This window comes from Macaca thibetana, chromosome 1, assembly GCF_024542745.1.
Source record: "Macaca thibetana thibetana isolate TM-01 chromosome 1, ASM2454274v1, whole genome shotgun sequence".
NCBI lineage: Eukaryota > Metazoa > Chordata > Mammalia > Primates > Cercopithecidae > Macaca > Macaca thibetana.
Window position 1 is genome coordinate 146,866,766 of NC_065578.1, and position 24,307 is coordinate 146,891,072.

At 35.9% G+C, this 24,307-nt stretch overlaps 1 protein-coding gene across 2 annotated transcripts in view; it reads left to right on the plus strand.

Moving 5' to 3' along the window:
* USH2A (usherin) overlaps positions 1 to 24,307 on the plus strand; it is an 801,896-nt gene that overhangs the window by 141,245 nt on the left and 636,344 nt on the right. For both annotated transcript variants that reach the window (XM_050780510.1, XM_050780502.1), the window contains one exon: positions 735 to 865. In XM_050780510.1, coding sequence (XP_050636467.1) covers positions 735 to 865 — 131 coding nt within the window. The remainder of the gene's footprint in view (positions 1 to 734; positions 866 to 24,307) is intronic.

Consider the following 24,307-nt stretch of genomic DNA (forward strand, 5'->3'; position numbering starts at 1 on the left):
TTATCTTATATACTACTCATGTTAACTTTAGAAACTCCTTGTAGTTTAGGGTTTTTTTATTACATAATATAGCAAGGGAAATTTGCAATTATAAATTATAAACTATAGGAATTACCTGATATATCTAATATGCCAGGCTATTCTAGTGTTTAATATAAAAAGTACTTGGTATATCTAAATATAATGAATTTCTATTTCAATCTTTGAAATGAAAAATAATGGCCACTAACATAATCATTTGTTTTTAATTGTGTTAACTACAGAATAATAAATTATATTAAGAGAAGTCTCCCATTTTACATGATTGAGTTCCAGAAAAATATTTCCAGTACTACATACCTACTTGCTTCTTATTATATAAGTATCATCTACCACATATGTAGAAATTTCTCATACTGTATTGAATTTAGATAAAATGCCTGGTCCTAGACATAAAGTTTTAAGTTTAGGAACAAACTCTTTCCAAATGTATGGGCCCCTATAAAGCACAGCTTTTTAGAAGTGTGGTATTATATAACAGATGGGAGTTTAATGAAGTAAAGCACAGTTTGTAACAGGTTCATTGTTTCATATGCTCTGGATCACTAAATTGGCAGGTAGAGATGAAAGGTGCATTAAAATGGACGTCCCAAAAATTATAGAATTCCCTCAAAGGAATACAGTCTTTAATTTTGAATTATGCAGCTGATTTTAATGAATTAGAAGTCATAATGCATAACCTTTCCCTGATGCAGGAAGGAACTGTGAGCTGTGCAAGGATTACTTTTTCCGACAAGTTGGTGCAGATCCTTCAGCCATAGATGTTTGCAAACCCTGTGACTGTGATAAAGTTGGTGCTAGAAATGGTAGCATTCTTTGCGATCAGGTGAGTTTTTCTGAGTATTTAAGGTAAAGGATTACTCTGTCTGCCAGAAACTTATTTGGATGTTATTAAACTAGCAGAATTGAAGACTGCATTTACCAGGAAATCCTCTATGTGCATTTGCATTTCAAAGAGATGGTTGTTCCTGTGCAACTTTTAGTATGGACATGAAATATAGCACTAGTTTGGTGGTCCTTTGCATATAAAAAGGCTTATTTTAGTTTTAATTTTACAAATGTCAAAACATCGAAGGGTAGAGGTTCCAAGTAAATTGGGGTATATGTCTTAGAATTATTGGTGAATTAATATTAATACACAATATAAATAAACAAGAATAGTTTCTCCAAAAATTCCATAGAAGATCGTATAGCAAAAGTCACTTACACTTAGAGCCAAATGGAAATTATGATAGCCCTGCTTCTAAATTTCTTAGTCTAACTTTCCCTCTTAAAAGTACAATGGATTTTTTATAATTTTAAAACATTTTTATTACTTACATCACAAATATTGATGTCTAGCCTACATGCACACAGATTCTAACTAACCTCGGTTCATGAATCCTACCTCAAGCAGAAAAACAAGCTTCTTATTTAAGTTGAAATTTTTACCTGTTCTGATAATACTAATAAGTGAAAATTGTGAAAATTGGTAAAGGAGAAATTTACTTTGAAGAATCAATTCAATGACTGTATTAATTTTTAACAATTGTATATTCTGTTATAAATAAGTAAGGCTAGGAGCATCAACCACAATCCAGTTATAGAACATTTGTTAAAAAGTTATATTGTGAACATAATACATACAAGACAAAATATCTTTCTCATATAATTTTGAGAATTCCTTAAAAATTGCTTTCCCAAACAAAAGATAAATATAAACCAAGACAAAATATGGATTCAAAGACCTTCAGAGTAGCCATCATGTGTTAATAAGGGGGCATTATATGCTTCATTAGAAAGCTGAAGAGTAGAAAAATTATTAATAAAGACAATTTCTACTATTTTTATTTTACAATATTGAGGGACTATTTTCTCAGAAAGTCATACTACAGTTTTACATATATTAATTAGTAAACTCTGACTATATCTTTAAATTATATCTCATTTTTACACATCTACCCTGAGTTTTCGGCATGGCTATCTTTTGCTTATCATTCAAATATTGATATATTATATTTTGAGATATCTTTGCTGACCACTCAATTACAAAACATTCTCAAGTCTTTTACATCATCCCATGTTATTCTCATTACAGACTTTGTGAAATTAATTTATTTGTTTACTTTTTTTCTCTCTGTCCAACATAAACAGAACAGTTTTGGTCATATAAAAAGCCCCCAATACGTATTTGTCACGTAAATGTTGAATGAATAAAGAGAGATTCTCTAAGCACTGGTCTTATAGTTAGATTGTCATTTAAGATGGTCATTACAATAATCTGAGCATTATGTAAATTTTCACTTGCAGAACAGTTTTTCTCCCTGAAAATCTAAGGTCAAGAGCTTTGTTATATAGTATAGGAAGACTGTAAACTATAGTTTTACCTCCGAGAATCTCAGTTATATGTCTAACCTATTTGAGTTACAGTGCATCAGATTTGTCTTTCCATTTCACCATTCAGATCTACAAGAAATTGAAACCTGATTTTTCTGAATTCAAACTTCTATTTCAAGTCCATTTTATAGGGATGCTAGACAACTTTGGGTGGTTCTGTGCTTGTAAATAATTAACAACTGACTAAGAAAAAGAAAGCCCACCACAATCAATTTCAATCTACCAGTGAGGTGTCACTGAACATGGAATTCAGAAGAGATGTACTTAATCTGCTCTTATGAACCAGTGCACAGTACTTCAGCATGCCACTGGCTCTAGGTTTCTTTCTTTAACATCTTATAAAGTGGATCAAATTATCGGATGGAATTTTGAAAGATTGTACCATTTATAAGCAGGATATTAGCTGTAGCTCTTGTTATTTTTTAAGTTGGAGAAGTTTTTCTCTATTCCTAGTTTTTCTGAGAGTGGTTTTTATGAAAGGTGTTGAATTTTGTCAGCTGCTATTTCTGCATCAATTATTATGATCATGTGATCATTTTTTCTTTCATTTGTTAATAAAGTGGAATATATTGCTTGATTTTCAAAAGTTGAACCAGCATTGCATCCCTGGAACAAAACCACCTTTGCGTGTATCTTTGTGTGTAATTATTTTCATATATTGTTAAATTCTATTTGCTAAAATTTTGCTAAGGATTTTACATCTGTATTCACAAGAAATATTGCTCTATGGTTTTGTTTTTATATATTGTGTTTGTTTCATTTTGTTATCAGGATAATACTCTCATAAAATGAATTACAAAATCTTCCTTCCTGTTGTTTTCCTATAAGAAATGCAGAACTGGTGTTAATTACTCTTTAAAGTTTTACTAGAATACTCCATGTATTAGTCCATTTTTATACTGCTGTGAAGAAACACCTGAGACAGAGTAAGTTGTAAAGAAAAAGAGGTTTTTATTTGTTTATTTATTTAGAGACAGAGTCTCGCTCTGTCACCCAGGCTGGAGTGCAGTGGCATGATCTTGGCTCACTGGAACCTCCACCTCTGGGGTTCAAGCTATTCTTCTGCCTCAGGCTCCTGAGTAGTTGGAATTGCAGATGCTCACCACCCGTACCTGGCTAATTTTTTTTTTTTTTTTTGGTATTTTTAGTAGAAATGGAGTTTCACCATGTTGGCCAGACTGGTCTCAAACTCCCACCCACCTCGGCTTCTCACAGTGCTAGGATTACAGGCATGAGCCACCACGCCTGGCCAGAAGAATAGATTTAATAGACTTACAATTCCACATGGCTTGGAAGGCTTCACAATCATGGAGAAAGCATAGGAAGAGCAAAGGCATGTCTCACATGGCAGCATGCAAGAGAGAAGTGCCGAGCAAGGAACAGGCAAAGCCCCTTTTGAAACCATCAGATTTCATGAGAACTAACTCACTATCATGAGAACAGGATGGGGGAAACTGCCCCCATGATTCAATTATCTCCACCTGGTCCCTACCGCAACACATGGGGATTATGGGAACTACAATTCAAGATGAGATTTGGGTTGGAACACAGCCAAACCCACCTTGGCCCCTCCCAAATTTCATGTCCTCACCATTCAAAACAAAATCATGCCCTTCCAACAGTCCCCCAAAGTGTTAACTCATTCTGGCATTAACTCAAAAGTTCAAGTTCAAAGTCTCATTTGACACAAGCCACATCCCTTCTGCCTACTGGCCTGTAAAATCAAAAGCAAGTTAGTTATTTCCTAGATACAATAGGGGTACAGGCATTGGGTAAATACATGCATTGCAAATGGGAGAAACTGGCCAAAACAAAGGGCCTACAGGTCCCATGAAAGTCTGAAACCCAATGGGGCAGTCATTAAACCTCAGAGTTACCAAATGATCTCCTTTGACTCCATGTCTTACATCCAGGGCACGCTGATGCAAGAGGTGGCTCCATGGCCTTGGGCAGTTTAGCCTCTGTGGCTTTGCTGGGTACAGCCTTCCTCCTGGCTGCTTTCACAGGCTGGCATTGAGTGTCTGTGGCTTTTCCAGGCACACAATGCAAGGGATTGGTGAATCTACCACTCTGAGGTCTGAAGGACAGTGGCCCCCTTCTCACAGCTTCACTAGGCAGTACCCCAGTGGGTATCTGACCCCACATTTCCCTTCCACATTACCTTAGCAGAGGTACTTCATTAGGGCTCTGCCCCTGCAGCACATCCTCTGCCTGGACATCCAGGTGTTTCCATATATCCTCTGAAATCTAGGTGGACGTTCCCAAACCTCAATTCTTGTCTTCTGCACACCTGCAGGCCCAATATCATGTGGAAGCTGCCAAGGCTTGGAGCTGCCATTCTCTGAAGCAATGGTCTGAGCTGTATGTTGACCCCTTTTAGCCACGGCTGGAGCAGTGGGGACATGGCACAAAGTCCTTAGACTGCACACAGCAGGGGGTCCCTGGGCCAATGAAACAATTTGTTCCTCCTAGGTCTCCAGGCCTGTGATGGGAGGGGCTGATGAGACATGCCCTGGAGACACTTTCTCCATTGTCTTGGTGATTAACATTTGACTTCTTGTTACTTATGCAAATTTCTGCAGCCAACTTGAATTTCCCTCCAGAAAATGTTTTTTTCTTTTCTACTGCATTGTCAGGCTGCAAATTTTTCAAACTTTTATGTTCCGCTTCCTCTTTAACACTTACTGCTTAGACATTTCTTCCACTAGATACCCTAAATCATCTCTTTCAAGTTCAAAGCTCTGCAGATCTCTAGGGCAGGGGCAAAATGCTGCCAGCCTCTTTGCATAGCAAGAGGGACCTTTACTCCAGTTCCCCACAAGTTCCTTATCTCCAGCTGCGACCACCTCAGCCTGGCCTTTATTGTCCATATTGCTACCAGCATTTTGGTCAAAGCCATTCAACAAGTCTCTAGGAAGTTCCAAACTTTCCCACATCTTTCTGTCTTCTGAGCCCTCCAATCTCTTTCAAACTTTCCCATATTTTCCTACCTTCTTCTGAGCCCTCCAAACTGTTCCAGATTCTGCCTGTTACCCAGTCCCAAAGTTGCTTCCACTTTTTTGGGTGTCTTTACAGCAGTGCCCCACTACCCGGTACTGATTTACTGTATTAATCCATTCTCACTCTGCTATAAGAACAAACCTGAGACTGGGTAATTTATAAAGGAAGGAGGTTTAATTGACTTATACTTCCTCAGGGCTGGGGAGGCCTCAGTAAACTTACGATCATGGCAGAAAGGGAAACAAATACATCATTCTTCACATGGTGGCAGCAAGGAGAAGTGCCAAGTGAGGGTGGGGGAAGTTCCTTATAAAGCCATCAGATCATGTGAGAACTCACTATCAGGAGAACAGGATGGGAGAAACTGCCCCCATGATTCAATAATCTCCACCTGGTCCCTCCCACGACATATGGGAATTATGAGAACTACAATTCAAGATGAGATTTGGGTGGGGACACAGTGAACACATATTGCTCCAGTATAACTATCTCAGATTTCTTTGGAAACAGAAATAATTTGTTATTAATTCAAAATAAAATACTACATATATTTGTGCATATATATGTGTGTGTGTGTATATATATATATATAGAAAGAGAGAGAGAGAGAAAGAGAGAGATACAAGGAAATGAGAGTCACATTACCATCATTAGGAATTTAATGTTACTAGAAGGCAGTTCAGAATTACCTTAAAATTCCAAAAGAAGACATTTTGAAGAAAAACTTGTTACTCAGTTCTGTCCAAGCTATGGCACCAACATGAGGTTAAGATTCTTTTTGTACTGATAGATGGTCAAAATATTACCATTCATAACCCCATATTAAAATATTTAATATGCAAAGTGAAAAAGGAATGTAAGACTGGGGACAACGTTAAACAAAGGAAATGACAAATAGCTATGATCCAAAGAAATAAATACATAAGTCAAAATATATTTTCAAAGTATCCATTGGTCTTTATGGTCTTCAAGGATAGTTTCCTTACATAGGTGTTTAATAATTCAATTTTATTTAAGATCAAATCACAATTTTGTGTTTTGTACTGAATAATTTTCATGTGAACATAATATAGTGAGTTTATATTAAGTATAAGGTTCAATCCATAGTCAAAGGATATATGACATAATGGCTGTAAAATGAAAGATAAATGCTATAAAATTGATTCTCTATAGATGGATGGATAGATATAAATTTAGAAATTATGAATAAAAAAGAGAAATAGAAAAAGGTAAATATGCATTAATTTCTCTAACTTTCAAGTAGAAAGTCATTAGCTATTAATTAGGTATGTTATTTAGAGATATACAAATGACAAGTAGAGGGCTGAAAATACTAATATATCCAAATATTTCAGTGAGAAACTAGATGCTTTTTTCCTAGGATCAAAAGCAAGATCACAATATCACCTGCTATCACTTCCACCTAACAATATACTGAAAGTTCTAGCCAAGAAAATGAAATAAAAAACATTCAGATTGGAAAAAGAGAAGTTATTTGTATCTTATAGATAGAAAATCCTAAGGAATTAATTCAAAAGTATTAAAACTAATAAATTCAGGCTGGGCGCAGTGGCTCATGCCTGTAATCCCAGCACTTTGGGAGGCCGAGGCAGGCGGATCAGGAGGTCAGGAGATCAAGACCATCCTGGCTAACACGGTGAAAACCTCGTCTTTACTAAAAATACAAAAAATTAGCCAGGCATGGTATCGGGTGCCTGTAGTCCCAGCTACTCAGGAGGCTGAGGCAAGAGAATGGCGTGGACTCGGGAGATGGAGCTTGCAGTGAGCCGAGACCACATCACTGCACTCCAGCCTGGGTGACAGAGCAAGACTCCATCAAAAAAAACACAAAAAAACAAAAAAACAAAAAAACAAAAACAAAAAAAAACTAATAAATTCAGCAAGGTTGCAGAGTACAATATCAATAAACAAAGATCAATTATATTTCTATATATTTCCACTGAACAATCTGAAAATAAAATTAAGAAAAATTCTTTTAAAATATCACCAAAAGATTAAAATATTTAGAAAAACATTTAGTAAAAGAAGTGCAAAATTATATTCTGAAAACCATAAAACATCGCTGAAATAAATTAAAGAAGCACTAAATAAATAGAATGACACTCAATGCTCATGTATCAGAAGACTTAGTATTATTAAATTAACAACACTCTCCAATTGATCTATAGATTTATTGTAATCTTTGTTAAATGCCCACCTTACTTCTTTGCACACATTGACCAGAGGATCCTAAAGTTTGTATGAAATTCATGGGACTCAAAAACGTCCAAGATAACGTTGTAAAAGAAGAGTTGGAAAACTCACCCTTCCCAGTTTCAAAATTTACTATAATCAAGACAGTATGGTACTGGGATAAAGATAGACATATACACATATTCACTGAAATAGAATTGAGAGTCTAGAAATAGGCCCTCATATTTATAGTCAATTGATTTTTGACAACAGTGCCAAGACAGTTCAATGGAGTCGTTTTAACAAATGGTCCTGGGACAACTGTGTTTTTATATGCAAAATAATGAAGTTGGACTCCTACCTCACCTCACATATAAAAAAAGTAATTCAAATTAAACAAAATATTGAATATAAAAGCTAAAACTATAAAATCTTGAGAAGAAAATATAGATGAAAATCTTCATGTCCTTGGATTAGCCAGTGGCCTTTCAGATGTGACACCAAACGCCTAAGAAACAGAAGAAAAAATGTATAAATTGGACTTCATTAGAATTAATATTTCAGAGGACACCAACAAGAAAGTGAAATAAACAACTCAAAGAATTAGTCGCAAAGCATATAATAAATATGTTATAATGAAGAAAATATTTGCAAAACATATATCTGATAAGAGGCTTTTCTAGTATATATGAAGAACATGAAGTGAATAATCAAAAGACAAATAACTCAATTTTAAAATGTGCAAATAATCTGAATAGTTATTTCTCCAAAGAAGATATAAAATGGCCAACAAGCACATAAAAAGATTTTTGACATTATTAGTCATCAGAGAAATGCACATCGAAACCACTGTGCATGCCCACTTCCCAACCAGTGGGATGATAACAACTTAAACAAAACAACAACAAAAAAAAAAAAACAGACAAAAACAAAAGTTGGTGAGGATGTGGAGAAATTGGAGTCTTCTCACAGACTACTTATGAGAATGTAAAATGTGCACCGACTTTGGAAAATGGCTTGGTGTTTCTCAAAATATTAAAGATGGATTACCATATGACCCAGAAGTTTCACTCCTCTGTGTATACCATATATCCTCATAAAATCTTATTGGTAAATGTCAATGCCACATTATTTATAACAGTCAGAATGTCCATCAACTGCTGAATGAATAAATAAAATATAGTATAATCACACAATGGAATATTATTTTACATTAAAAAGAAAGAAAGTACTGGTACCTGCTACAAAATTGACTCAAACCTCAGAAATTAGAGTAGGGGAAGGAAGAGGGACGAAGAAGAGAGAAAGCATGTTTTGTTTTGTTTCCAAGTGCAAAAATATATTTTAAATATATATGGAAGGAAAGACATGCTTTAAAATGTTAACTTTTTTCGTTTTAAAACATTTTTCCTTTTATATAAACTTTTTTTTATCTTTCCAAATCTGCTTTATTTATAACTTTTATAGTCAGAAATAAAGGAGAATTTTCATTCAACCTGATATATAGCCAGAGAGAATTACACATAAGAATAGGAATGTGAATAAGAATGATATAACTGTTTTCTGACTTTAAAACCCAACATTGTTTATCTTTAAATCACATTCATATGTTACCTTAATTTTTATTATTTTCTCATGCTCCAAGTACAGAGACAAAGTTTATGGATTATCATTACATGTGGAGATATTGTGTCAAGTCTACCTTGCCTAAATAATGTTATAAAAGATTTCTAAAAATGTTTCCAGACATTGTCAATAGGATAACAGAACACACACTAAAGAAATTGTCAACAGTGTCAAAATTATAAGCTGCAAAATTGAATTCAAGGACATTTAAAAAAATTCATGCAATTTCAATCCTTAATAATATTAGGGAGCACAAAAGGAAATTAGGCCGTAGTTCAAGTTTCATTTTGTTATAATAACTCAGGAATGAAGCCAGCACCAAATGGCCTGAGTGACTGTGTCGTGCGCTCTGTGTTCTGGAAGGGAACTTTCCCTCTGGCACTTGTCATTTGAAACTCTATCCAGTCTCATAAAATATGGCATGTTTGCCTTATTCTTCCATAAGAAATGTTGTAATTCTTCCTTATTTGAATGCCAAAATCTTGAGAGGGGCATAAAGTAATGCTCTGCATCACTGAATCCTAAAAATACTAATGCCAAAGTCAAGACACAGAGAACATCTAAGGCACAGTACTATTATTAATAGGAGAGAGGAAACTGAAGAGTAATAATGATTATTGAGGAGTAACTAACATGGAATCCTTGGATCCCTTGGGTTACTATGTGGGTATACAGTTTATGTCTGTATAAATTGAGTAGGATACAATTTATGTCTGTGTCATACAATTGTTAAGTCTGTGTATTTTTCTCTTTTTTTTCTTTTGTCTCTATTTTTGAGGGTGAGAGCTTTCAGTACTTTAATCAGATCCAAAAGGGATACATGAACCAAAAAAGATGATAATTACTTCACCATGGAAAAGAAGTCTGTCTTATAAATAGGCTTGGTTATTAGTTCAGGTACACATAATGTGAGTTTTCCAGGATGCCACTGCACTTCCCTCTTGTTTGCTTGAACTTAATGCATGAGTTACTTGATATGCATCCTGAGTTGGAAGTTAACTGTCCTTTTTCATTTCCTCATCTAGTGTGACTTAAGTTCAGATCAATCAAATAGAGTCCCAGGCCTAGATGATGCCTCTTCTGTACTTTGACGTATCTGGAGAAGGGTCTGTGGATCCACACCTAAAGTGCATACATCTAGAGATCTCAGTCTGCTCCTGACCCAAGGTGGGAGTGAGCTGTTTGTCTCCATCCTTTCCCTGCACTGACCCCACTCCTCCACATATTTGCTGGTATTCCCAGAGTTCCTGCTATAGCCACCTCCACAGGTGATGGTGACAAGGTAGGGAGACGAGTCAAAGTCCCCAGCATATGGCCTGACTCATGTAGAATGCATTCAAGAAATATTGTCTGAGTGCTTTCTTATTTGAGACTTCCTTTTTTCATCCCTGCTACCTTCTCTCCCTTTTACTTTGCTTGTTATTGGGTTGAGCTGAGGAAGCCATGGGGGTTCAGCCACCATAGTCAAGATGGTGGCCGTCAGCTAGAGTAGTCGTCAAACTTTTAATGCACATGTGACTATCCTAGGTATCTTTTTAAAAGACAGATTCTGATTCAGGAAGTTCGGGGTTGGGGCTCAGATTTTATGTTTGTGAAAGTTCCCAGGTGATGCAATTGCTGCCAGTCTGTGAACCACTTTTTGATAACCAAGGAGTCAGAACACTGTCTATCAAAGACGTGTAGACCAAAGAAGCTGAATGTAGATGGGGGTGGGAGAGGTGTGAGTGTGTACTCACGAGCACATGTATACACTTGGTCAGTTATGGGTTTACTTTGCTCCATCCTCTGAATCTCATCTTAAAAGCAAGTGGTTTTCCAAGTTGTCCAAACTAAGTTAAGCTTGAATTGTGCCCTAGGCTCTATCTTTAAAATTAGAGTATATGACCTAATAGTCATTTTTAAAAGGAAATAAAAACAACAAATAAGGGAATTAAAAAGTTGCCTGAAAACCAAAAATATAGTTATAATTATATAAAAAGAGAGAAGAATAGCGGATTGTACTGCTCAGCAAAGCATCAATAGGTTACTGCAATAGCACCAGAACAGAAAGAAATGATGACGAGATATTTAAAAATAGATTAATAAGAAAGGAGACTGAGGTTGAAATGAATTAGATGAAAGGGAAAGGCATCAGTGAAGGAAGCATTTCTAGGTCTGACCTATGGAAGATGGAATAATAAGGAACAGAGACCCTACTCATGAAAATTGATTGTTCTACTGAAGCGATAATTTTAAAAAAATACATTTAAAGTTTGAACAGAATATACTTTCTCTGCATAATGTACCATTTTTTCTGCAGTTCGTTAATGATGTCTCTTCTGTTCAAAATTAGGTATTTGTCATTAATTACCATAACATGTCCAAAAGTCATCATGTGAACTTTCCTGAAGAACATTCTTATATTTTGTATGACTCAAATATTAAAGTGTACAAATAGAAAAAAATAATTAATGCATAAGTTTCCTTAGCTTATGCGAAACCTGACCATGAATAGTACAATCCATGGATATCGGAAGTATACACTGAGGTGGTGAAGGATGTCAAAAGAGGGGAGTTTTCCCAGAGCTTCAATAGAGACATAAAGGTCTTGGCACAAGCCACATGGTCTCTCTTTTAGAGAATTAGGGAAGTTTAGTAGTAATATTTCTCATAGAGCTGGTAAATTGAGTAATATCCGATTATTCTGAGATTGTAGAGGATGAGACTTACAAAGACAGGAACAAAAGTCCTGGGGTATAAATGGCAAAAGAAGGGAAAAATTAATCTTAGTTGGGAGTTATCCAAGAATCAAGGTTGTGACAAACTGCCTGAAAGTAAAATAGATGGAGGTGTAACTGAGATGAGGTCTTAGCCTCCAGTTTATGTTGAGTTCCACATGTTTGGACACATCTGACATCTTCTTGGGAACAAGCTCATTGCAAGGGTCTGGGTATACAAAATTGGCCAAATACTAATACCTCAGGCATTTAAGACTAGATTCGATAGCCTTAAATAGCCATAATAGCACTAGCAGAAGCATTAGGTAGTGACTGGATGTTGGAAGAACTGATTTAACTAGTAAGTGCAAGATAAAGTGATACAGGGCCCATTGCATTGCTACCAATAGCAACGTAGTTAGAATAGGCTAAACAGATGTAACAACCCCCCATATATCTAGTGACCCAAACAATATACAGGCTCATTTGTTGCTCATATAACCTCTCCAAGAGAGCTGTTCCTACTTCCTTGTTGGATCTTCTCTTTATGACAACTCAGGGACACATGCTCCTTCCATTGTCTGGATCTGCCTTTAACTAGGGAAGGAAAAGACAATGTGGAAAACAGCTTCCACTTTTAAAAAGCTTTGGTCCAAAAGAGGTGTGCATCCCTTCTGCTATCATGCCATTGATAATAGCTAGTCACATTGCTAACTAGATACATAAAGGGCTGAAGACATGTAGTCTCTAGCTAAGTAGCCACTTTGAAGCTACAGTTGTATACTATGGAAGACTATGGAGAATGAGTGTTGGTGGGGAGTATGTTATCTCTGCTCAATACACATGCAACAGAAGGTAGCCCAAGAGTGAAAGGGCATTCTCTTCCTTTCTACACACAGAATGGGATAGCTTCTCTTTAATGAGGACCTCTGAGAATAGAGTACCTCATCAGAATCTCAGGGGTACCAAGCCATTAATATTGGTAGAAGTACCTGCTTGGAGGTGGACCCTGTAATAGCAGTAGATGCACCTGTGAAAGCACATATAGCAGCATGTGTCAGCAAGAGAGAATTGGATGTGGGAGGAGAAACAGCTCGTGTGCAAGGTGAAAAGATTTGCTCATGAGCACATGTGACAGAGAAGCCCCAGGAATAAGGAAATGAGAAAATAGTTACTGCCCCCTACATGTTCCCAGAGGAGGGGCTGGGAGAGAAATTAAGCATAAAGAGCATTAATTGCATAGAAGATGCTGAGGGATCATAGATTTGAAAGCAATATCAAAATATGGGTATTTTAAGACTTTCAGCAAGAACAGACACCATAGACTGTATATAGTTTCTTGCAGTTGTGATTAAAGGGTGAAAACAACTTTTGTTTAGATATGTAGGTAGATAAGTAGGTAGATATAGATATGAGAATAGTAAGTTTGTTTAAACAAATGATTCATTACATCATAGTGACTCCTTGTGCTTTTTGATAATACTGGCTGATATGGTTTGGCTGTGTCCCCACTCAAATCTCATCTTATAGCTCCCATAATTCTCACATGTTGTGGGAGTGTCCTGGTGGGAAATGAATGAACGGTGGGGGCAGGTCTTTCCTGTGCTGTTCTTGTGATAATGAATGAGTCTCGTGAGATCTGATGGTTTTAAAAATGGGAATTTCACTGCACAAGCTCTCTCTGCCTGCTGCCGTCCATGTAAGACATTACTGGCTCCTCCTTGCCTTCTGCCATGATTGTAAGGCCTCCCCAGCCATATGGAACTGTAAGTCCAGTAAACCCTCTCCTTTTGTAAATTGCCCAGTCTCAGGTATGTCTTTATCAGCAGTGTGAAAACAGATTACTACACTGGCTTATTGAGGAACAGAATATAATCAGCCTCCTTCATTCTTCATCTACTAAACCAATGTGCTGATCATTTCTAGAGGCAAGGACACTCCAAAAATCAAGAAAGAGTCGATGATGAGCCCTCCTAATATTCTCCTGGACTGGATACTGTCTCAGCTTCTGTTGGGCCAAAGAACCCGGCCTCTACCTCGACTTACCCACATGTTGTTTTGGTGCCACGTATGAAGTGCTGCATTTTGGGGTGTGCAAGACAGATTAGCATATTGCTAAAAATGTGTGAGGACAGAAACTATTCTGTAAGATTCTCATAGGTTCCACTTATCTTGCACTCATCATGTACAAAAATATGCCAAGCATTCTAGTTCATTAATTCTGTCCTTACCAAAGCTGGTAAAGCAGTTATTAATTTATCCACTGTAAAGTTGAGGACACTTAGCCTTTTGGAAATTAAGTAACTCCTCCAATATCACACAAGTAATAAGGAGGTTGTGCAGAAATTGAAAACTTGTGTATTTCCAAAGCTCATGCCCAGCTGGATGTTAGAGACATAGGATTCCCACCTAAAAATGTGTTCCTAGCACTCAGCATAGGGTTTAACACTTAAGAGGAACCCTACAGCTGATTGCTAAACTGGGTATTTACTTACACTATCCAAAAGTAGGAAGGAAATATACCCATTTGTTTGTGAATTGTTGTATCACATCCTATTAATTTCATCCTAAATAGTAAACAAAATTCCTAAATAGGAAATAGTAATGTTCATATAAAGGAGCAACAAATTAATTTATTGGAACCAACACATTCCTCAAATAGAGATTTGGTTGATATTAGAGATTTAATGTACCTCCCTTAGTGCTTAATGTATAATAGAGATTCCACTTATCTTACATATATAACCTAGAAATTTGAATGTTTTGTAAAGTTACTTTTTAGAAAACCTGATTTATTTGTTTTCCTTATCATCTCAGATGGATACCTTCTGCTCAAAATATATTTGGAATTTATATTTTCAAGTATTCAATTAACTAACATATTAAGCAGGCATTATCCTATGTAAGTTCCTAGCAACTTTTACCACTTGTACTAAAACAAAATAGTTAAGCCAAATGAGTTAACTTTTCTGAAAGTGTATCTTTATACAACATTAACTATAGACATGGAAAATACATTTATTCATGTTAGAAATAAATGCTACTGTGAGATCTTTCATTTTGATAAAGTCAAAACACCATCTTGTTAATAACTACTATATTAATTTTGCAGCAAATTACAGTAAGACCACACTGTATAGTTGTGCCATTCAGATGACATTTATGAAATGCTCTAATTCAACATGGTGACATATATTACCTGCATCTTTTACACGTTAGAGCTTATATCCTCTGAGCGAAATAGACCTAAACCAGCCAAAGAGAGAGAGAGAGAGAGAGAGAGAATAATGCAGTGTGAAATTATACCCCTTTGAGAACTAGAAGGACTATAATTACATTGCTTCCTCTTAAAACCATTCAAGTATGTAACCATTGCTGGGAACAGCAGTATGTGGGGAACCTCTTTACACTCCTTCTGTCTTGAACACTCAAAAGATTGAGAAAAAATATATTCCTTTCCTACTATAGTTTTATTTCAGCGTGCTTCAGAATTTTACCTTTTTGTACACTCCTTAGAGATTATCGTGGGGAAGTTTAAAAAGCAGTTTCTTGGAAATGCCTTTTGGAGGGGGAAGGGAGCTATAAAAATATACCAGCCTGACAAATGACAGGCATTGTAGAATGGAAAAGAAAAGACATCTTGGTTTTACACCAGTTTAGAAGCTTTTCTTCTCAAATGAATATTTTCGACAGCTGAGCAAGATGATAAACAGCAGTATCACAAAACACTTAAATGGAAACAAGTATTATGATGCACATTATTCACCTGGCATTCTCCAATTCATGACATTTATATGTGGCAGAACCCACTGCAGATTCATTTATTTATTTTTGAAGTGGAATGAGTACCTTACAAAGGTAGCCTGTTACATTAATGTGGACTTTTCTTCTCTAGAGAGGCAGAAGCTTAAGGAGAAAAGTTATCGTATCTGTACTAGAAATAGGTAGTAAGTCTCAGAATCTACATCTTAGGGCTGAGAAGTCTCCTAGTAAGTAAAATATACTGTATAAATATAGACAAATAAATATAGATAAAAATTTTTTGTGTAAGCACCAGCAGTGTTGCAAATGATTAGATATTTCATAAATGCTTTTTCTAAAATTGTATTGCTGAAATCAGTCTATTTCTAGAACTTATATTCAGATGCTTAGAGGTATAACTGCTTCAATACTGGCTAAGTTTAGAAAGGCTATGTTTCTCTGAGGCTCAGTGATGGACCTACCAACAATTTGATGAGATGCATAACTAAGAAGAAAATGAGAGTAAGACTGAATCCCTGTGAATTGATTGACTTGGTGCAGTGGCAGAGTAGGTAGCAAGTATTAAAGCAATAGTTCTTCAATGTTAGTGTTCATAAAAGTCATCAACAGAACTTTTTAAAATGAGGATTCCTAGGCTTTAACTTTAGGGACTTTTAATTCTTTAGGTCTGGTGCATTTGGTTGTGGGCAATCAAAAGACTCAACTTTGGAATACATGGAACAGATGTTGACTATAGATTTGTATATTCAAAATTTTTTGGTATTTAAAAATAGCATGTATGCTTTATTGAGTCAAATATTTTAAAAACTATGAATGTGTACTATTTCTTTTTTTTCTGGATTGGAGGACAATTTGGGGTAAACATTCTCTTTTTAAGAAGTCATAATTAACTCTCTGCCAAAACTAAGTAGAAATTGTGATTTCTATAACTCCTATATTTGACAATATCTCCTAAAAATATTTCAGTGATATAGCATTTAATTGTAAATAATTCATCTAGTCACCAAACACATATAGGGATGTTCCTATATGCCAGGCACTGTGCGTATCCAGATATGTATTAGAGTGAATAACAGAAACACTCAGGAAGTGTTCAATTGAATTTAACCTTGAAATGTATTATTTATTATTACTATGTTTAAATGAACTATGTGAGGTTTTTTTTTTTTTTTTTCATTGTCAGTGAGAAACCCATCCTAACTTCAGTATTTTTATCTTTAAGTATATCCTATTTTAACCACCCTTACCCATCCACTCTCAATGATTTCTCCTCAGCGTGGGGCCTTGCCGTGGAAGTGTGCCCTGGTCAGTGAGTTTTGAGAGTCCATGGAAGCTAGATTGCCCTCAGCTCTTCAGTTCCCACTGCAGAACTCTTGCAGTCACTGGCTTTTGGATCAGCAGAACCTCTCCTATTTTCAGTTGCCCATTTTCAAACTGGCTCACTGAACTTTGGGTTCTCCCGTATTCAGGTCTTTCAAAAGTCCAACACCCCTTTACTATCATCTGCTTTCTCCTCCTACACAGGGGCTAATGCCATGCAGGTTTTGTGACTGTTGGTGATGTGTGCCTACCTTCTTTTTTTGGGAGGCTTCTGGGCACAGCTGGTCACCTAGTTTTGTTATAAACATTTTTAATGGCCTTGCTGTTGTTATGTTGCTATTTAGTTCTGTCAGCTTTTATCCTGGGATTTAGAGAGATCCAAGAGTTCTGTGGCCACATAACCATTGATCTTGATTCCCCTGGAGTCTCTTTTGACTTTTACTGCCTAATTTAAGCTGAACATATGAAATACATGAAAAAAAAACTGAAAGCCCAAGCTCTTTTGTTGTTTGTCTTTGTAGGTTATGGTTTCTATTTCTCCCTCTTTCTCAATCTATTTTGCCCATCAATGTCTATCCTTCCTTCACTTTTTGCCTACTCATTACAATATTCAATTACACAAGCATAACTTTTACTCTACCTACCCTAGCCCCAGCATTTTTCTGGGAGTTTAAGTCTCTTATGAATCTGGGAAGAAAGGAACTAAAAATGAGCAGGGATGAATAGGAAAATGTGCGGGTCAACAAGTAGCAGGCAGGACATTAGAGTGAAGCTGTTTTCTTACCCAGAAGACTGATGATGGGAAAGAAAAAAAGAACAATGAAAAATTAGTAGAAGAAAAGAAACAATTAATAAAACATGAATGCGTATTAATCAAATAGAAATTGGACAAAAAATGGTGAAAATGAACAAACTCAGTAGTTTGTCCTTTGAGAAGGTTAATAAAGTTGAGCAGAAAACACAAATTACCAACATCAAAAACACAAACTAGCAACATCAGAAATTTTAAAAAGAGGCATCAGTGTCATTGTACATTTTATAAACATTAAAAAATACAATTTTATGAACAACTCTGCTAATAAATCTGATGTCCTGAATGAAATGAACAAATTAACACAGAACTAACAACAAAAATAGAAATATCCCCACATATATTAAAGACATTTAATTCATATCTGAAAACCTTTCAACAAGGAAAATCTCAGTCCCAGATGGCTTCACTGGTGAATTCGCCACTAACATAAAGGAATAAATAACATTAGTTCTACAAAAACTCTTTCAGAAAACCAAGGAGGGGCATGTATTTCTCAGCTCATTTTTGAGGGCTACCTAACTTTAATCCCATAACCTAACAAAACACTAAAAGAAAAGCCCATTAGAATATTCCATATAAACATAGATATAAAATACCTTAACAGCACATTAGCAAATGGAATCCTGCAATATATAATAGGGTAATGCATCATGGCTGATTGGATTTCTCCCAGTAATGCAAAGTTAGTTTAACATCTGAAAATCAATTAATGTAGTACGCCACATAAGCAGCATACAAAACAATTCCCATGTAATCATCTCAATAGATAAAAAAACTTGAAAAAAAAAAGTCAAAACACTTTCATGACAAATACCCTCTGCCCACCAGAAATAGAAGAGACTTCCTCAAACTGAAAAGGGCATCTGCAAAAACCCTACAACTTATATTATGTTAACAATAAATGTTAAATATTTTACCACTACATCAGGAACAAAGCAAGGAAGTTTGCTCTTATAACTTCTATTCAAAATTGTAACAGAAGTTAATGTAGGACAAAGTGAAAAAACAAAAAGCCATGAATATCAAGAAAGAAGTAAGACTATTGTTATTGGCAGAAAATATGCCACTGTATAGACAGTAGAGTATAAAATTTGCTTGGCAAGCATCAAGTCCCCCACATCCACTCCCCTCCTTCATAAAGCCATGCAAAATTGCTCTATATTCTAAGTAAGGGCGGGATGTTTGATGTGCAAACGCAACTGTAAGATAAATCCCTGAGCAATATTTTTGGCCACCATGTCCTTCCTATAGAAACTCTGGGGTTATCACTGAGGTAGGGTTAGTAATGGTATGTGAGACTGGAGAGACGTGTGGAAACCACCTCATGGTATTTGGACTTCACTAGTTAGGCAAGAGGAAGCTATTGAATATTTCTGAGCACAGGAGTGACACAGAGGTGTACCAAGTAGGTGGGAGGCAGTGGAAGCATACTACCTCAGTGGGGAAGAGTATTGTATCACAAACTTTGTTTAGAATTGCTAGTACTTGGTAATAATTAAAGCAAAACAACTTTAATTGAATTTTGTTATTTTAATTTTACTTACAGAAAATTCATCCTCTTTTGTGTACCCAGGTGTTTCATTCTCACCATCTTACCGTAGGAGTATTATCATCGGAATTAGAGTAGATGAGGTAAGGCACAGTGGCTCATGCCTGTAATCCTAGCACTTTGGGAGGCTGAGGCAAGAGGACTGCTTGAGGCCAAGAGTTTGAGGTTATGGTAAGCTATGTTTCTGCCACTGCACTCCAGCCTAGGCAATAGAGTGAGATCCTGTCTCTTAAAAAAAAAAAAAAAAAGAAAAGAAAAAAAGAATTGGAATGAATGAAAATTAATTTGATAGCAGTTTATTAAACAGATTGGGGAGAGGGACAGACTGGCAGATATCATTCAGTATACAATAGCTGGTTAGTGATGGCAATTCTGAAAGAAAAAGTGGTAGAAACTGGGAGGTATTGCTAGTGTAGTATGACCTTTTAAAACTCACAGGGTGCATACCTTGTGGATGTATAAAACAATGTGAAAGAATAAATTTTCCAGAAAGTAAGAAGAGGAGTTAGAGACTTTTATAAAAGAGAAGTCTATGATGTTCTCTAGGAAAGAAAAGAATTTTCGGAAGAATGTATGCATTGATGAAATGATTTCTTTTTGCCCTCATTTATATTTATTTTCTGCTCAAATGAAACACTTGAACTACCACTCAATTTCCGGGACAGACTTCCTGTTCCTACATTCTTCAGTTTGCTTTCTCAATTTTTACTTTGTTTAGCAAAATCAACATTACCTCATTGGGTTTTAGTGAGTTTTGAGAGAATATATAATCTATAGAACATTAGTTCTTCTCTCCCACCAGACAGATGAGTGCATATAAAGACATGTATTTATATAGCTACTGTTTTAAAAGTGTTGCTTCAAATTACCTAAAATATGGCAACCATTATATAGAGAACCACTAATAAAAACTGTTTATATAATTTATCAATATTGAAATCATGCTTCATATTTCCTTTAAGCACAAAATAATTATTTTCACACATGTGCAAGAAATCATATATGAATTATTTGATGCCTTGAATTCACCCTCATAGAATTTCATCTCCTAATGTAAAGAAAACTGACTAGAGTAATTATTGCAGGATTGTACTCTTTCCTGTTGTCAGTAACCTTCCTACCAAATTCATTGTGAGATTTGTCACCCAATTGACTGTCCATATCCACCATTGCTCCAGAGCCTGGGCCAGCAGACTTTTGCTGCATAGTTCAAAATGATGACGTCCTGGGTGTGATTACAAGACAATATGAAGCAAACATTAGTGAACATCAGTGCTAGCAAAGAAATTCACAAAATAACAATTGGACTGCTTGGCTGATTCTTCCACTGTGCTTTCAACTCTTTACAGGTATAGGCCATGCCTTAAACTTCACTGAGTCTAGCACTGTTCCTGTTGCTATTATTATATTTGTAGCTTATGATAAGCAGAGTTAATTTAACATAGGGGTTATGAACATGGATTTCAGAGTTGGACGACTTAGTAACTGTATTAGTCCATTTTCACACTGCTGATAAAGACATGCCCGAGACTGGGTAAAAAATAAAAAGGGTTTAGTGGACTTACAGTTCCATATGGCTGGGGAGGCCTCACAATCATGGAAGAAGGCAAGGAGGAACAAGTCACATCTTATATGGATAGCAGCAGGCAAAGAGAGAGCTTGTGAAGGGAAACTCTTGTTTTTAAAACCATCAGATCTTGTGAGACTTATTCACTGTCACGAGAACAACACAGGAAAGACCTGCCCCCGTGATTCAGTTATTTCCCACTGGGCCCCCCCCACAACACTTAGGAATTCAAGATGAGGTTCGGGTGGGGACACAGCCAAACCTTATCAGTAACTGCACCACCTTTAATAAGTAATTATCTTTCTAAGGTTTAAATTCTTCTGTAAAATGAAGATTCATGTATTTTCACAAATAATAAAATGATGAAAATTCCTACCACTTTGGAGCTTACATTGTAAAGTGATTTGGGGGGTCGGAAGAGAAAGAACAATCAATAAGTATAAAAATAAGTAAACTTATTTACTAAGTTAAGTGCTATAGGAGAAAACTAGACAAAGTAAAAGGCTTTGAGAGTGCCAAATTAAGGAAGGGAATTGCAATTTTGGAAATGCAGCCAAGGGACTTTTAAATGAAAAGGTGGCATTTCACTTGAGACCTGAAGGAGATAAGGGAGTTAGTCATGTGGAAATCTGGAGGAAGAGACCCAGGCAGAGGGAGCAGCCTATGCAAACACCATAAGGTGGGAGCACCCCTGATGTATTCAGAAAAGGGGCTGCATAGCTGAAGTGAGCAGAAGAGAGAGTAGGAATGTCCCAAGCCTACGGGATCTTTGGGCAAGCTGCAAATAATTGGCCCTTTCACTCTGCAAGTACTGCCCCACATCCATCAAGTACTTTAGAAGGATTGAAAGAAGTTTGACTATCAATCATTTGATGAATTTTCCTGCCCACTATTTTTCTATACCAGTGTGAAATATACAGAGTAATACTTCTGCCTCATCTTTACCAAGCACTTACTATGTTCCAGAGATGATGCTAAATATTTTTACATTAATAATTTCAGTTAATCCTGACAACAGACCTATGAGGTAGATATTATTATGCTCATTTTATTGATAAATAAGTGAAGACTTAGGTAGATTTAGATTGTTCAGACCATAGTTAATACTGTGGCCAGTAATTACGGCACATAATCCTAATGTTTCAGGAATTTATACCATTTAGTTGAGGAGACACTCCTCAACTAACCCTCAATTTTACTTCAGGTTAAGTCACTTACTTTCCCTTTTATATTAGAGACGTCTGTTAGTTTGTCTACAGGAAGTATAATACCTCACAGGGTAATTTATTCACAAATAGGAAAATATGTATAAAATATTGTAGCAATCTGCCTGCAATATTGTAAGTGTTCAAAAGGTTGTTGATATTATTGTTGTTGTAAGCTAAGGAATGCTAGAAAAACATCAAAGTTACAATTACTCAAAATAACTTTTGCTGAGCATCTACTAGACATAAAATAATAATCACCTCATTATTAATATTGGACTTTCTGAAGTATATTCTTACCTTTCTCTTCTAATCTTTTAGTTGAGATTTTTTTCCAGCTTTTTTTTTGTTTGTTTGTTTCCGGATACAGAATCTTGGTATATTGTCTAGGCTGGACTCAAACTCCTGGGCTCTAACAATACTTCTACCTTAGCCTCCTGAGTAGCTGGGACTACAAGCACATGCCACTATGCCTGGCTCTATAGTTTTAATATTTAAGAATTCTTTCACCGATTGTTTATTCCTTTAGACTTTGTTGTTGTTTCTATATTTTTTAATGAATGCAACTTTTATCTTCTGAGGATAACAGAGGCATTTTATTAAATTGTTATTAGTTGATGATTTCTTCTACCTCTATTCCCTGCATTGTTTGGTTCCTCATCTGGATTATCGTTTTTCGTCCTCGTCCTTTATTTTTGTTTCTGTCATTCATGTTGTATATTTTGCATATATGTTTGATGAATTTTGCCATCTGCTTTATTCTGTGGAGAAATGGTAAAATTTTTCCAAAATGGCCATTCCTCATGTTTATGAGCAGCAATACAGCTTTTCTTTGCAGTGGTTAAAAGCTCAAATATTAGTTCTAGAGTTCTTATCTTTGTAGTTTTTTTCTGCCAGTTTTCTCTTTATGGAAAATAACTCTGGCTCCCAGCTTTCCGGATTTCCATAAACCCTGTAGAAGGGGAATTGTGGTGGTAAAGGGGAGAGGCTGTTTCTACAGACTTTCACTTAATCCTTTCATGTCTACCTTGTACCTCTCCCAATAACAAATTGTTGATGTTCCAACATTATGGAGTTGGTTAATTTCAGTTATTCTTGACAATAAGACTGATGTCACTATGGAGTAGGATTAGTTTGGCTGGCTGAGTGGGGTTGAAAGGGGACCTGAAAATCTAAATAGTTTCTATGTAGAATAACTCTAATTCATGATTCTCAGCCTTGGCACTATGGCTATTTTGGGCTGGGTAATTTGTTGTGAGGGATGGATATGTGCATGGCAGGATTTATAGCAGAATCCCTGGCTGCATGCCAGTAAACTACATGCCAATAGAACTCCCCTCCCCGCCCCCCCCGACCTTGACTACTAGAAAGTTCCCCTGGGGACAAAACCATCCTCAGTTGAGAACCATTGTTTTAACTTTAGACCTGTGTGTATCCTTTTACTTCTTTCAATGTTTCATTATCTTCAAATCTTAAGGCTCTCAAAGATTCTGTAGGAAAAAATCGGTTTTCTTGTTTTAGGAATCCAATTCAGCCAGCACTCAAGCTGAAACTTCTCTGATTATTCAAGAATGTTGTCAATATTTATTTCTATTTCTTAATTTCATTTTCTGTCTTCAAAATTTTTGTAAAATATATGTCTTCCCTATTGTTTTCTCTGCTGGCCTCATTAAAATTATAGGTTATATTTTTAAAAATTCCTATTTTGTTACTGAAGTATCAACAAAAAGAGGAAAAGGCACATGCTTGATCTGAACTTTATCAAAAATTGGTAATTGTTTTCATCTCTTACTATTAACTGTTTTCTAAATCAATCCTCTTGCTTTCGGAATCCAAATCAGCCTGCACTCATACTGCAGTTTCTCTGATTAGTCAAGAACGTTGCCAATATTTATTTATATTTCTTCATTTCATTTTTCGTCTTTAAAATTTTTCAAAAATATCTTTCTCTCATGTTGTTTTCTCTGCTGGTCTCATTAAAATTAGGGGTTTTAGTTTTTTAAATTGCTGTCATTTTGAAGTAGTGAGAAAAAGAGGAAAAGACATGTGCTTAATCTAAATTTTCCCAAAATTTTATATTTTAGTAAATGTATTTAGATGCATATTTTTCTAACAATAGGCATTCTTAGTTAACACCTGTATCCTTTTTCTTAAGCAAGA